The sequence below is a fragment of the Mustela erminea genome, chromosome 11 (genome assembly GCF_009829155.1).
Source record: "Mustela erminea isolate mMusErm1 chromosome 11, mMusErm1.Pri, whole genome shotgun sequence".
Taxonomy (NCBI): Eukaryota; Metazoa; Chordata; class Mammalia; order Carnivora; family Mustelidae; genus Mustela; species Mustela erminea.
The window spans coordinates 62,539,686-62,556,113 of NC_045624.1; the positions used below are offsets into that span (position 1 = coordinate 62,539,686).

The 16,428-nt window shown below is 37.8% G+C and overlaps 1 protein-coding gene across 3 annotated transcripts in view; it reads left to right on the forward strand.

Annotated features, from left to right (window-relative positions):
• The window catches only part of THSD7A (thrombospondin type 1 domain containing 7A), a 452,669-nt gene that overhangs the window by 389,743 nt on the left and 46,498 nt on the right, over positions 1-16,428 (forward strand). For all 3 annotated transcript variants that reach the window (XM_032303909.1, XM_032303911.1, XM_032303910.1), the window contains 2 exons: positions 8,589-8,783; positions 10,215-10,478. In XM_032303909.1, the coding sequence (XP_032159800.1) occupies positions 8,589-8,783; positions 10,215-10,478 (459 nt within the window). The remainder of the gene's footprint in view (positions 1-8,588; positions 8,784-10,214; positions 10,479-16,428) is intronic.

Here is a 16,428-nt window from a genome sequence, read left to right on the forward strand (position 1 = left end):
CCTGGGATCGAGTCCCGCATCGGGCTTTCTGCTCGGTGGGGAACCTGCTTCCTCCTCTCTCTCTCTGCCTGCCTCTCTGCCTACTTGTGATCTCTCTCTGTCAAATAAATAAATAAAATCTTTTAAAAAAAAAAAAAAAGACTTCATGTTGATAGCTTTATCAGTCTTCCCAGGCTGCGGTAACAAAACTCTACTGACTGGCAACAGAGGAATTTATGTCTGACAGTCTGGAGTCTAGGCAGTCCAAATCCGGATGCTGGCTAATTCCAATTCAGCTAAGATCTCTCTTTCTGACTCACCCATGATTGTTTTCCTGCTTTTCCTCACATGGCAGAGAGAGGGAGAGAGCAAGCTCTCTGGTTTCTCCTTCTAAGAGCACTAACCTCATTGTGAGGACCCTAGCCTCATGATCTCATCTCTGCCGATTACTTCCCGAAAGCTACATCTCCAAGTGCTATCACATTGGGGGTTCAGACCTCAACGTATGAATTTCCAGGGACACAGTTCAACCCACAGCAATAACAAAGGGTCAGTGTCTTGAAAAATGTTCCTATTCTGCTGTACATGCTGTAAGTTTGTGGATACTAGCTCTCTGGGAAAGCTGTGAGAATAGGTTAACACCAGTCCCTAAAAGCCAGATTAAGTTTGTGGATACTAGCTCTCTGGGAAAGCTGTGAGAATAGGTTAACACCAGTCCCTAAAAGCTGAATATCATTCAGCACAATTTATTCTTTCATAAAACAGATATTTGTTGAATATATGCCCCATGTTGCCTCTTGCCTACATGGTGGTAGGTCCAGACTGTCGAGAGAATAACAGTATATAATAAGTAATTTTCACTCATTTCTTATGGTAGGTCATATTCTATGGGTATATGTGATCCAGGTGTTAAGCATATTAAATAATACATTAGTAATAGTATACATAATAACCACTAAAAATTAAGAAAAGATCAAAAGAGGTAACCACTTGATAGGCCATAGTGACAGAGGAAATGACATTTAAATCTAGGATGACAAAAGCAAAAAGGCACAAAATAAAATCCAGACATGTAGGGAACAGAGCAGGTTGCCTATAATTCCTATGAGTAAGTTGGAGGCAAAGGGCCACGCTCAGGAGGTTTGAAATACTAGAGGGGGGTCCAGGAGAGGAGGAGGAGAGAGAAGGAATATTGTTGCAATAGGAAATGAGACACAAAGAAGAATTTTAGCAAGGCTTTGAATATTGAGGATGATATCGTCCAAGAAACTTCATGCAATGATTTAAAAAATAAAGGAGAGATACTTTAAAGAAGGATTTGAACAGATTTGCCAACTTTAAGCCTGGAATCATTCTTAAATATTGTAGGGGAATTTTAGAGAGCCTTTGAAAAAGGCATCTTTTCTATAATATTGTCAATAAAAGAAATGGAAATAACATGAAAGTACTTTCACATTCTGTGTAATTTTTAGGTGAATAGACACTCATATTTACTTCATACTGTTTGAGTCACTTGTATATAAATTTTTAATAGAACAGTAACTGCTGCTGTCTTTTCTCTCTGCTCACATGTCTACAGTTTCGTTGGCATTGGAAGGCTAACTTATGGCATATGAGTCAATGACTGTGTCATTGAAACCTGGCCATAATAGCTACATCCAGATTTTCCATGAGAGCTGTATTCCAAATTAAATATATAGCTCATGATAATGACAGTTTTCGACAATTTATGTATTTTTTCTTTATGTCTGTCCTAAGGGGCAATGTCAGTCACTACTATTTAAAATATATATGTATTATTCCAGTGTTTATTACCTTATGACACATTTATGCCATGAGTATGAGGTAAACATATCACAGGTTAGATGCTGAGTTTCACAAAATAACTTCAGATCGGCTCTTGTTCAGGTTCCTTTTTGGTCTTCATGCTGTCTCCTGCCAAGTGTACTTCCTGTGAATTCGATGGATCTATGGCTAATGATTCCCAGGGTCAACCCTGCCTATCCTAATCCCCCATTCCTTCTGTATTCTTGCCTGCCAAAAAATGTCTGTTAGAATGTTGACCTGTCACTAAGTTCTGACATCAGTCTCTTTATGTGGAAGCTAATACGATTCTGATGTATTCTCAAATAGATCGCAAAAAGAGGAAAAAAAAAAAAAAACATAACTTTAATGCCATGCTCATATGACTAAGACCCCCCTGGTCCCAGAAGTATTCACTCTGTATCATCTGTTTGGTTGAAAAGTTTACAAAAGGAAAGTCTAGCGGGAAAAAGGAAGTTCTAATTCTTCTTCTACCAGAATTAAATCTAAATGATGTGCAAAGTACTTAAGGCTAACTTACGTATTTATTTATTTATTTGTGAGCAAATATGCTTAGATCTTGTGCTTAAATTACGTGGCTTCATCTCTACTGGCGCTCTTGGCATCATCCCTTTCCTCAAACTCTGGCCCATTTTGTTCTTTTTAAAGAGATTGCATTTTGGAAGCATTATCAAGGTTAGGCCCAGAATATCTGGGTTAACTTCGGTCATTCACACGAATGTGCTGATTTTCAGAGATTACTATGCAATGAGAAAGAAAAGAAGGAAAGTGGAAAAAGAATGAGGTAGGAAAGAGCTACACTCAGCATAACTCAAAGAGCAAAGGTACTTGCTTTGAAGAGATTTTTCAGAGACATGATTTTAACACTTTTTGGATGGAATACATATTAGTTACCACCCAATATTGTTATACATTTACAATGCTCCTTTTAAGTTACAAAGCTATTTTTTAAAAATTTCCAGAATGATTTCTAAATCTAAATGTTTCGCTCTAATTGCCTGTGAATATGAGCATCCTAGGTGATTGGGAGATTTGGGTCTTGTTTTTGTATCTCTGCGAGGGCCCTGTCATGAAATTATTATTAGAATGTGCTATTTTTGAAATAGCTCATAAAATAAGCTTGACACTGTGCTGTGTCCAGGTTGGTTTCTCAGTGATGCAGTCAGGTAGCCCTTCTCTGGTGGCTCATCTGAGCTACTCCCCTGGGAGTTGATTATTACTTCCTAGTATATCCTCATCCAAGAACCTTCACATAGATTCACATATATTATCAGCCTCAATGAGACTGGGGAATCATTGGTAACTTTTAGGATCAATAAAAGAAAAGTACATTTCTTTCCATTCTGCCAGAGCTACACTCACAAGTTGTAATTAGAAAGTCATCTGGCAAACTTGTCAGTGAAAATCTCTTCCACACAGAGCAGGCCGGGGATCATTACGTCTGCCTAGTAAACAACTGGGGCCCTCTTGCATTATTTATGGGTTGGGTCTTATTTCTAAGCACAATTAGGTCTCTTGGTAACTAGCTTTCACTCACATTAAGCTTTTTTTTCTTCATTTCTACGTGATTTGTTCTCAATTTTGCCATTTTTTTCATTAACATCATAGGAAAAAAATCACTCCTCCAAGCATTCAGTCCGCCGAACACATACCCAGACGCTGTTGCTGTGAGGTAAACCGTGTTAATATTACTCAGCTTAATAAATAATGTCTCAGAGCTCCTTGAACTCTTTGTTTACATACAGTCCAGCAGCTTTCACTGCATTGGGGCGTTCATCTTCTCCTGTTTCCTGTAATGAACTTCTATGTACACATTTTAGATCTAGTCATTTATTTCACTGATTATTCAAACGAAATGACATGGTCTTGCATGCTGAAGGGTAATCTGCAGACTGAGAGAACTCCTTCTTCTTTTGTGCATCCTGAATAATAAGGGAGTTTCATTCCTCTTCAAGAAAATGAAGATGAGCAACTGCATTTGGAATTCTATTAGATTTACTTCAGGGCTGCGTCGGTAACGTTCCATTTACATAGTCATATATGCATAACACAGATACCCGTGTCCTTTTAGCTCAAACCAATGTTATCTATTCCCTTTCATTCCTGGAACCTTGATTATGCTCCTCTTTAAAACATAGCTCAAAATTCAACCATCATGAAAACATTCTAAAATTGACTTTACTTATTCAACTGATTAATTTTTTTATTTAAATTTATGGGAAGCTTCAAAGAGACACGGAAATAAGAAGACTAATGTAATGAGCACTGGTAGCATGGTCTTCCTTTCCATGGCTTCGACAGGCTTTTAGCAGGTTGCCATTCTTGGTCATCTGCCACTTCTCACACTCTTACAAAGATTTTGCTGGGATCTTTTAAAGCAAATCCCAGATAAGATGTCTATCATCCATAAATACTTTATTGTTTCAAATGTACCAGTAGTATTACTATAACACTAAACACAATTAACAATAATTCTTGAATATCATCTATATTCACACCATGTCTAATTTCCCCCCATCCTCTCAAAAATGTCCACAGTTAGTTTGTTCAAACCAGGGTTCATAAAGGTCTCTGCACTGCATTTGGTTAGAATACTTGTTGAGTCACTTTTAATCTAACAGTTCTAGCTCCCTTTTCCAGAGCATTTATTTGTTCAGGACACTCGCTCTCTTACTTACCTTACTGTCATTCCCTCAATGTTGATGGGCCCAGCATGCCTTCCCTAATTCAGACATAACCCACAAGGCAGCCACATGGGTGTCCCTCAGGCTTTGAGTCTGCTGGAAGCAGCCTGTCCGTGACACAGAAATAAAAATTGCTGTGCCTCATGTAAGTAAAATAAGATTATAAACAAACAGGATAAAATCAACGTGGAGTTAAAGAATTTTGCCTTAAAATAATTCTTCTGAGGGGCGCCTGAGTGGCTCAGTGGTCAAGCCGCTGCCTTCGGCTTGGGTCATGATCTCGGGGTCCTGGGATCGAGCCCCACGTCGGGCTCTCTGCTCAGCAGAGAGCCTGCTTCCTCCTCTTTCTCTGCCTGCCTCTCTGCCTGCTTGTGATCTCTCTCTGTCAAATAAATAAATAAAATCTTTAAAAAAATAATAATAATTCTTCTGATATTTGCTGACCTCACTAAGATGATTTCATGGTGAATGAAGCAGATGGACAGCATGGGTTTTGGCCCATCTTGTGCGTGAGACCTCTGCCCAAAGGAGAACTTGCATAATCATCACACACCCTCCACCTGAAAATACAGAGACAGCTGTCTGGGTGTATGTAGCTCTCTGGTGTGCTAGGAAATCATGCTTTGTCTGATGCATCTTTTCTACAGTTAAAACCACCCTGTTTTCAGTATCTTAGAGGTGACATTTAGGGTTTATAAAGTTGAGAGACCAGATGGTTTCCTTTTCAAAGATTTTTATTTTCCTCACCCTAATAGCAGGAAGTTCATTTCAGATTGCATTTCTGTGCTTGAATTGTTGTGTTTCCTCTAAGTCAGAACAGAAACAAGTTGAGATGTATGATAAATTTTCAATATATTGTGCAAATATTGCTGTTGTTACGTGTTTAGATAACATTACATGAGTAATTCATTCAAAGTACACTGTCTAAAATCTTAGATAAGAGCAGCAGAATGCTGCGTGGGTTTCTGAGAACAGATATGGAAAATTTCCATTTTTTTTTTCTTTTCCACTAATTGAAATACTTAAGGTATACATACATACAGGGAAGACGGCTTCACATTTATGCAAATAATACAGATCTGCACAAAATAAGCTAGCTCATTTCTGGAACTGTGCTGTTAGTGGTTTCCTTTTATCTTGGTTTTTTGGCGTCACATAATGTGATGAGAGAGCAATTCTGAAACAAAACTTGTGAGAGAACCTTAGAAAGTGAGCCTTAATGGAGAACCCAAGGCAATTTCATTTAGTTTCTCAAAAGATTTCTATTCAGTTCTCTGTTTCAGAGAATCGGATTGGATGAGTAGATAAAAGTAGTCTTATGTCAAAGAACCCAAATTTAGTTTTATAATTTTTGTAATTTTCTTTTATTATAAACAGTGGGACCCTCTTCACAGCCTAGAGTTCTGATATGGTCAAATCTCATATTTTCCAAATTAATCATTCTTCAGATTCCTACATATCCCAACAAACAAATCATGTAATAGCTCCCTCTTTGTCAGTCCTTCCTCCTGAGCTTCCTTGGGACAGCTCGGCTCACAAACCATCAGAGATTACTAAATTTACAGTGTTTAAGGAACCCGCTCTGCCTCCATGTGGCAGCAGACTGCAGAACCACATCATTAGCACCCACTCCAGCACCGATCCATGGATAACATCCTCCCAAGCTATGTCGGTGCTCCCTTGGTTCACTGCTGAGCAAGTCCCCCTGAGTCCCACTTTTCAAGCTCCCTTAGCTCATCTGCACGTGCTCAGGCGCACTGCCAAGGGTGGTTGAGCACCAAGGCACTTTCCGCTCTTAGTCCCAGATCTCAGCCAGACCCTTCCCGGTGGCTTGACTACTCAAGTGAATGGGTCTCAAACTTTAATGTGCATAAGGAACATCTGAGCAGCTTGGGGGGTAGGAGTGGAGTTGGAGGGGAGACACATAATCTCTGACTCCACCCACAGAAATCTCATTCAGGAGTTCTGGAGTGAATCCAAGAATCTTCCACTTTCACAATATTCCAGGTGTTTCTGTTGCGAGTGAAAAAACATCACTGGCCAGAGCAGTGGTCTGAATCCACTGCTGTGCATTTGAATCATGAAGGAGTTTTAAAAAGATGCTGATGCCCAGGACCCTGTCCTCAACCCATAAATCAGAATGTTTGAGTTGGGCAAGGGGACGGACATCTCTCAGAAGCTCTCCAGGTGATGGTAGTCCACAGCCTGCTATGAGAACTGCGAGTAGACCAGCAGGATAAACACAGTGCCGCAGACAGCGGCTCTCCTGGGTGGTGAGCGTCTCTTCAGGGCACTTGTTGCTGTCTCCTGTCATGAAACTTTCATAACCACCACCACTGTTCACTCTACCGGGTTTTCATATATTTAAAATTCAGGGAGCCCTGTCTCCTCTTCATACAAATTGGCCGTTTCAGTGTTGTGCACCTTAAATGAAGAGTATCTTCAGCTCAAAACTAAATGAATACTGACCTACCTTAGCACAATTAGGTAACTTTTCTTGCACCAGCTGTGACAAGCTGTATTCACCTACACAGAGAAAGTCTTCCCTTGTGAAAACTGTTACATCCTCTTAGACACTCCGTCACACAGCCCTGCTGCTGGGTGTTAAGTTTCACTATACAGATCTGGAGAGTGTTGTCTAACCCGGGCTCCCGGGTTCCCTAACTATAACTTAGGATTACAATGTCAGGCTCCTTCACTTAGTTTCATGATGAATAGAATCTTGAGCAGGAAAGCGATCAAGTTCCAGCCTAAACCATAAACCTGAACGGGCCACGTAAATCAGTGTGCCTGGGGCCGTGTAAGCTAGTTCAAGGAAGACACTTTTAGGACCAAGGTCTAAATGTTTCATCTTCTTCCTCAAGAAATGAATAAGTTATTTTTAAAATGATAGGAGAAAATTGCAGGGAAAGGGGACTTTAAAACATCACTTGCTCTTTTTCTTTGAGACATGATACCTTAAAGCAATTTTATGACTGCATTCAATAAGCAATAAAAATATGACATGATTTTAAAAAATCTAGTAGAACAATATCTTGGGGGAACTCATATATATATGTGTGTGTGTGTATATATATATATATATATATATATATATATAATTGACCATTTTTTAGGGCTTATATGTAATTGGGGAAATGTCGGTTATGATATAATAAAGATTGCTAAAATTTTTGTTTTTATTTTTAAATTCATGGTTGATATTTGTGCTTGTGAAGAACTTGTAGACAGAGCTGAATGGGGGACTTGGACACAGGCCCCTCTCCCCATTAACCACTCCACAGCCATCCCAACAAGCTTCCAATGTAAAATAACATACTTTCCATGCAAATGTAGCTACAAGATGGATTCCATAAGCATCCCCTCCTCACCCAAACCTTCCAGTTTGTTGCTAATAAGACCCCTCTGTATAGAAATCCTAGAGCAGCCAATGATATATAAATATTATTAGAGGAATGGGGTGTCTCCCAGAACCTCTATGAATAGTCTTTGTTCAGCATAAACTATTATCAGAACCCATGTGTTGTCTCTTAAATAATTAATTTCTAAATAAGGACTTGAAATCCTTAATAGCATGTAATAAAAATGGCTAAATGCTGTGCCTGTGTGTGTGTGTGTGTGTGTGTGTGTGTGTGTGTGTGCTTTTCTGTGTCAAAAAATCACTGAGGGTTATCCATTATTTTAAAAAACCCATGGGATCAGGATGCCTGGGTGGCTCAGTTGATTAATCCACTGCCTTCGGCTCAGGTCATGATCCCAGGATCCTGGGATCGAGTCCCACATGGGGCTCCTTGCTCGGCTGGGAGCCTGCCTCTCCCTCTGCCTTCTCTGCCTGTTTCTCCCCCTGCATGTGTGCGTTCTCTCGCTCTCGCTCTCTCTGACAAAAAATAAATAAAATCTTTAAAAAAAAAAAAAAACTACAGGATCAATTTAATGACTACTATGATTATTAGAAACACTCCTCCCAGATTTCCACTGCAAATAAAGAATTAAAAGAGGATTCCTCTGACTGCGTAAGAAAATGTTGGTGAATTCTGAAATTGTGGAATAATTATAGACATTCAAATTTGTTTTAAACAGCTCTATATGCTTTTCCTTTAGCTATTACTTGTCGAAAGCAAGATGGAGGACAGGCTGGCATCCACGAGTGCCTTTGGTACGCAGGCCCCGTGCCAGCCCTCACCCAGCCCTGCCAGATCCCCTGCCAAGATGACTGTCAGTTTACCAGCTGGTCCAAGTTTTCTTCTTGCAACGGAGACTGTGGTGCAGTTAGGACCAGAAAGCGCACTATTGTTGGTAAGAATAATTGTGATGTGAAAGCCAATACTGTCAACTTAGAAAACATGTTAAAAGTTAGACCAACAGAGTTCTGACAACGTATTTGGAAAATATATAGATATGCCTTATTGCTGGTGTACTGATACTACGCCAGGGGATTCGCATGTGTATTTTCATGTAAGTTGACAGTGACAGACGTGCTATATACTTTTAGTAGAAAGGAAAAGTAACCCTGAAAATTGAGCTGGCTCCCCATACAATAGGTAGCTTATTTTTTTGGTTTAAGCATACACTTCTGGCAGATTGCCGACAGACTGTGAGGTGTTTAGAGAACAAAAGCAAATGTTGCCACTTCATTTTCTTAACCCATTCTCACTGTCACAGCCTCAGATTATTTTTCATAGCCTAGAAGAGGAATATGACACTAATTTTGTATCTGAAAACTGCATTTTAAAAGGCAGTCACAATGACAAAAAGTGGTGATATAATGAGCAAGAACAGGAGCTATCATACTGAGCTAAACCTGGTGCATTCAAGAATATTATCAGTGGCAAAAAGAAAGCTAAAAGAAAAAAAAAATAGCCAGTAGACTATACAGAATTTAAAAGTTATACAATGAACCACCCGTCATAAAGAAGTCTGTTGAAGGCCAAATAAGGCACATTTTGAAAGTTAGAAATAAATATATGCAATTAATTGTGTGTGATATAACTAATAGTATGATATATATTTAACATAACATAATAGAAATGTGATTAAATTAAAATAATGATACATTAATTTTCAAGCACATATTACTGTTCGTTTTTTATTTTAAAAGGGAATTTATTTAGATTTACATACAGACCATTCCTAGCACTTTGTTCTGACACTCAATATCTTCACTGTGGATATTATTTACTACACTAATCACCAAGTATGTCAAAATGATGACTCTTCAGAAATAATGAAAGATGCAAACTCATAATCAGAAAAGTAAATATAAAAATCTCATTTTCTGAATTATAATTCTATATAACCATGCCATCTATTTGGAATAAACAGAAAGCTGTACAGTCCAGTACAGTGACTGACTCTCTCTCTTTCATATTTTTGCACATGTTATAAAGGAGAGATTTATGCAATTACCTTAAACTCCCCTAATCAGTGAAAGCCCATGATCATTTGAAAGGATTTTAATCATTCAAGGAGTATAAAGTGCAGCAAAACAGTGAACACCTTTTGCAAAATGGTGATTTTAAAATGAGAAAATAAGAAAAATTTCACTGTTGCAAGGCACCTAGTATTAATAAGAGCCTCCAGAGAAAGCACTGTGGAGCGAGAAAATAGCATTTATTTGTAAGCTAATGTTGAATGTGGTTAAAAATGGAGAAAGGAAGTTAGGAAAGGAAGAAAATTAGGGATGCTTGAAATGAGTAACAATATTTTCCAACTTAAATTTCTCCACAGGAAAAAGTAAAAAGAAGGAAAAATGTAAAAATTCTCAGTTGTACCCCCTGATTGAGACTCAGTACTGTCCTTGTGACAAGTATAATGCACAGCCTGTGGGGAACTGGTCAGACTGCATTTTACCAGAGGGGAAAGCGGAATTGTTGCTGGGAGTGAAAACACAAGGAGATACCAAGGAATGTGGTCAAGGATATCGTTACCAAGCAATGGCATGCTACGACCAGAATGGCAGGCTCGTGGAAACGTCCAGATGTAACAGCCATGGTAATCCAATTTTTGTTCACTGTTACATGTTTGCTTTCTCTGGGGGTGGAGTTTAAATGAACATGGGTCAGAACGGAGGGAAATGAAGGTTTACAGATAGTGCCATAATGGAGCATTTGGGGGGCACCAGATAGGACACACAGGGACATTTGTCTTGTCCAGAAGTTGGCAACTAAATCCCAGAATTGGTGGCAAGAAAGCCTTATGGGCAGACAAAAATGGTGCAAGAAACTTCCCTTGGTACAGATGAAGATATAGGCCCAACAAATAGGCCCAACGAGGCCACAAGAGAGGGCAGAGGGGAGGAGATTTGAATTTAATCTGCAAATAACTAGACAGTCTTCTAATAACCAAACTGGCAAGATTTGAAATATGCGTGAAATGTCGCTAAATGGCAGAGAAGAAAGACTGAAAGTCATAACTGGTGTGAAGTCAAATATCTCATTTATTCCTCATTGTGTTAAGATTAGCAAAAAAAAAAAAAAAAAATTGGTGGCAGGGAGAAAAAAAAAAGAAAAATGTACATACTCTTAGTTAACTGTGCCCTCTTTAGTTTTCTAAACCAAACACAGTAATAATAATTAAATTGCCAGATGTTTGTGAAGAGTGGCCATCTTTGATCAGAGTATGTTGTAAACTCTTTGGTTCTAAATTTTAATATGGTAGTCCTTAAGCAATATTTTCCATTATTCTTTTATTTTAATACATCTGTCTTTTTGTATTGGACTGAGATTAGGTTACAGTGGGTCAGCCTGAATCACAGATGCCATATATTTGCAAACACTGGGCAGTGATCCTCCTACCTTCCTCGTGGAGGTGACCTCAGAAAGATGAGCTACGTTGCCAGGAGGGAGGGACATAGCAGTTACCTTCGAACCTTGCTGGAATAGCTTCTGCTATTGGAACAGTGCTCCTCCAGTTTCATTATATGGTTCAGAAAACAACATGAACTAATAGGACCATCTCTATTTATAAACTATCGAAGTACCATCAGTGACACATTTATTGGAATCTCTTAAACCTCTCCCCACAAAGAAATTTCCAAAATTCATTTCCCTTTTTTCACCTTATCTCATAATTCCTTTATTATCAAAGTCTAGTAAAAATAGCCCCAGAGACTCCATTATATTGAAGCTCTAGATATAAGTATTTTCAGATTAATATATTTAGTTTACTACATTCCTAACTTAAAGATAGTCAATGCATTTAGAACAATAACTACAAAAGAAAAAGGAATTTGATATTTATAATAGGTGTGCTTTGAGAAACAGGTGCAAGGGTAACTGATATTTTATTTTCTGTATCAATAATATCAGTGCTATAGATTAGAGACCAGGAAAAATGTAAATGCACTTGCCATTCTGAGATATATGATAATGTAGAAGATCATAATTAGTCATTAAAATGTAAAATTGAAGATCACTTTTAAAAATATGCTTCTCCTAGAATATAGCTTATAAGGGTTTGCTCACATTTTAAATTGTTATGCCTAGTGAATCACCAAGATAATCATTTGTAACATAACCTTTGAGTTTTCAGAATGACTTTTGTATATTCTCACTTTTATCCTGATCTGTTAATTAGATGCAGGAGAGTGTCAGTAAGCCACTTAACAGTCAATTGTATTTTTAGGGGGGAAAAAAAAAACCCTTAAAAATATGAATCTCATAAAGATGTTTAATCACTTAACAAAAGTCAAAGTACAAAAATAATAGAAATTGAACAAAGGCAGTAAACTTAATACCGTAGGATTGTTGACTCAAAGCATGAAGAAGACAGTACTGTACTCTAGAACAAAAGCAGAAAAGATAGATTCCCGACAGCACTGAGCTTTGTGGGGCTTGTGGAAGGATCTAAGACCCTTAACTAAGTAAGTGACTCTACTTCGTTCCTTGTGTCTGTCCAGCATCAATTCTTTCTCATTAAATCTAATCTATGGTAGATGTCCAGGGGGATATTTTAGTATTTACCAATACATTTACTCAAAGTGACATCCAAGGAAATTGAATCTCTGTGGCCTGATTTCTTTGGAAATTGCTTGTTTGCTTATATATGTTCTATCAGTTCTGATGGTGTTGGTGGGAGACTCTAACTTCGGTGTTCTATGCGAGGCACACTCTACATTACAATCTCAGTGACCACTGCCTTCTCTCAGCCAAACTGGCTTTCCACATGGATGGTGGATAAAGAGGCTTTCACGAACAAGTCTCTTTCTGCTTTCAGATTAAACATAGAATTGATCCCCACGTGTATGCAGTGCAAAGACGCAACTCTTCCCTGTTCGATAGTGGCCTTAGGGTGTTTCTATTTTATCTGTGCTGTCCATCTTTGGATCATATTATCAGTTATTCTACTGATAAAATAGTTGGACTTTCACCAGTTTAATTATATTATTTTAGGCCATTTCTCAAGTTGTCACCATTATTTTAATATCCTCTCCTTAAGGCACAGTTCTGTTATGTCTGGAATTCTTTGTAGTGGTAAAGTTTGTATGAAAGATGATATACCTGTTACTGGGCTCAGGTTCTCAAACCCAGCGACAGGAGAAACAAGGCTGGACCCCAAATTTGAAGGCACAGGCAAGTCTTTATTGGGGCAGCACCTGCAGGCAAAGGGAGACACCATCTTAACGAAAGTGTCAGACTGGCTCTCAGAACGACAGCCAGGGAATGTTTTAAAGGGGCTGAGGTGGGAAAGGGGACGTACTTAAGCACAGAGGGGCTGGGGCTCCCAGGCAAGTGGGCACATGGTGCAGTTGACAGAACATGGTTCTTCATACATCAGAGGTTTCATTTGTATGGTAAGTCTCCACCTGTGGACATGTTTTCTGGCGTTAAAATGAGAGGAAAAGCTGATAAAAGGTCAAATTTGGTGGCCATCTTATCACCAGATGTTTTCTTAAATCTCCAGCTAGCAAATACTTTAGGCTCTGTGGACCAAAAGTTCCCTGTACAAGTAAAGACACAAGTGGTCTACAGATCAGCAGCATCAGCCTCACAGAGAAACCTTGGAAATGTGAAAATTCAACCCACATTACAGACCCCTTCTGAGTTAGAATCTGCATTTTGACAAGATCCCCAGGAAGCTTTATTGCACGTTTTAAAAATTTGCATTTATTCATTCATTCATTTACAAGTAAGCTGCATGCCCATCATGGGTCTTGAGCTCACAACACTGAGATTAAGACTTACATGCTCTAAGAACTGAACCAGCCAGGTACCCCACACATTTAAAGTTTAAGGATTACTTTTCTGGATTGCGCATATCCTCACAGGTTTTGGTAGGAATGTGAACTTAAATCTTTGTAGGAAAGGCCTGTGGAGATCACCCCCTACAGAAGCACAATATGCTAACTTAGGCAAAATAATCAATACTCCCATGTCATAGTTTACTTGTTCACTTGATTACCACTTATTAGGAAAAGAATATTAGGAATTTTTTTTTTTAATTTACAAGGGTGGGTCTTCATAAGGTGAATGTCTATTTAGGTATGATTCTCAAACTGAACGAGTCTACAGGGCTCTGTATAAAGGATACTGGCAATTTAATGATTATCAGTACTCAACTTATAAATAGATTTTAGTTCAAGAGCATGTACTTTTAAGATATTGTGTGGAATTCAGGGTACATCTGATAAAAATAAGTATGAATATGGGGACAGTAGATTCTGAGGATAACCTACATAACCACTCAACCATAGTATAACTAGAATGTATTACTTTTGTAATAGGATTCTATAGAAGGTTATATAAGTTTAATATTAGAGGTTAATTAGAAACAAAATTGAATGAGAAACTTTTCCTTATCATCATGGTTGGTGGTATTTGAGGAAGAGCATGTTTAATTAAACCAGGCAGAAAAGGCAATAAATAGAGTCTTGTAAACAAGCTGAAAGGGAGTGCTAAGTTCTGTGAAAACCTTTTTTAGTTGGTCGTATTTGTTTAATGTCTGATTCATTTCAGAATTTAAATCTTACATTTGACAGCACAGGTACAGCTAGTACGACTTTTGCAGTTGTCATTCACAACTGAGATCTGTTTCTTTTTAAGTGTAAAAGAGAGGCAGGGTTTGAGGGACACACTTTTCCTGAGGTAATCGTTGCAAGTTTAAAGAGCCAGGGAAAGAAGGAAGGGGCCACTGTGGATACTGAGTACAAAAAGAAAGCAGTAGCCTCGAGTCAAATTTAAATAAGGTATGGAGACCAGCATTATTCTCCAACAGGCTCCCTGAAGGAGGACTATAGAGGTGATGAGGGAGAGACTTTCACTGGAAAATTTCCTGCAGCTACCATTCCTGTTGTGTGTGACAGAAAAACATCTGGCGTTATTATTTAATTCTATGTGCTCCATGTCCTGGAGACCTCAACTCATCTATTACTTAATAACATGGTTTTCAGACTGGGCTCCACGGAGCCCCTCAGGCCAGGCTGTCCAACATAGCTTCCAATAAATCCCATAAATGTACTGGACTTTCTTTTCAGCTTTTTAGAAAGAAAGTGCTCTGTGGCTTAAAGTAAATTTAACTGCTAAAAATAGTTCATTATCTGTAACAATTAAAAAAAAAGAATTTTGATCTTCGCCTTAATCAACAACGTCTGCCATTGTATTTTATTTCACATCCTTTCTATAGGCCTGTGGCCCCTCATCCCCCCTTATTCTTTAGAGAAGTTATAACACTAATTTTCAGCGAAATGATTACAGAGTGGTAATCTTGCCGATATCTGTGGCAATTTCGTTGATTTAACCATAGAACTGTTCATTCTTTACATAATGTCACAAGGTTCATAATTCATAAAGATACTAAATGACCTGTGTGAATCTACATATAGATTCTTATTGTAGTAGTAAAACCCTGCAAATCTAAAATAGTATTTAAGTTCCATAACTCAATAGTCTGGTCTCATTCCTTCAATGTAGGTCTTTTTCTTCTTCAAAACATCATCAAAAGAGTTATGTAGTGAACAAGGCTTATGCATAAGGAATTTTTTATGCGTACATGAAGAAGGTATTATATGTTAGACATAAGCCCTATCTGTGGGCTAAAAAAGCAACCCAAGAGCACACGAACAAATTTATGGACATTTTAAATTTAAATGTTGAAGAAAAATCTTTACTTGTATTTACTTTCCATGTTTATTCCATTTCTTCATAGCTGCATTAAAATTCACTATATCTCTTATAGGAAATTTTAGTTAACTTGCATAAAAACAAACTTGATTCCTCTTTGGGTCTTTTTAAATAGCCATTTAAAAAAAAAAAAAAGCCTCAAGGTATTTATTCACATAACAGTTTCCCCCTCCCTTGGCCATTAGCTTGACCTTTAGAGCCTTAGAACTTTAAAGTAAATATAATTTAAGAAAAAGAAAATTTCTTAATTTGGGGAGAGTTTGAAGTTTTTTATTTGTTTATCCACTTTTGCATTTTTTTCCATATCTGGAAATGGACACGAAAAATCCTACTTTTTACATATTAAAACTCTATACACCTTAAAACATGAATCCAAGGCTTTTTATTTATTTATTTATTTATTTAAGTGTTTCAAGATTCACTGTTTACATATAACACTCAGTGTTCTGTACAATATGTGCCCTCCTTAATACCCTCTACCAGGCTCATATGAATCCAAGTCTAATGCATTGTAATTACAACCTATCTGAATGATCTGTTTCTTACTGGTCCAGGAGATGCTATAGAAAAAAGTCAATATAGGAATGCACCAAACAAATCATTCTAGAGATTCACAGTTCATATTAGCAAAAAAAGGAAAGCCCAGGGTAAAGAGACCTACTTAATTTAAATGCAGTGATTTTTTAACTTGACCACAGAATTTTTTTTTTTTTTTTGGTTAAAATTATACTTAATGCCTATTAAAATCCAGCAAACTAATGTTTAAAGATCATCCTTTGGAAATACTTCTAAGACAATATATGGTTTTCACTGATTGAAAGAAA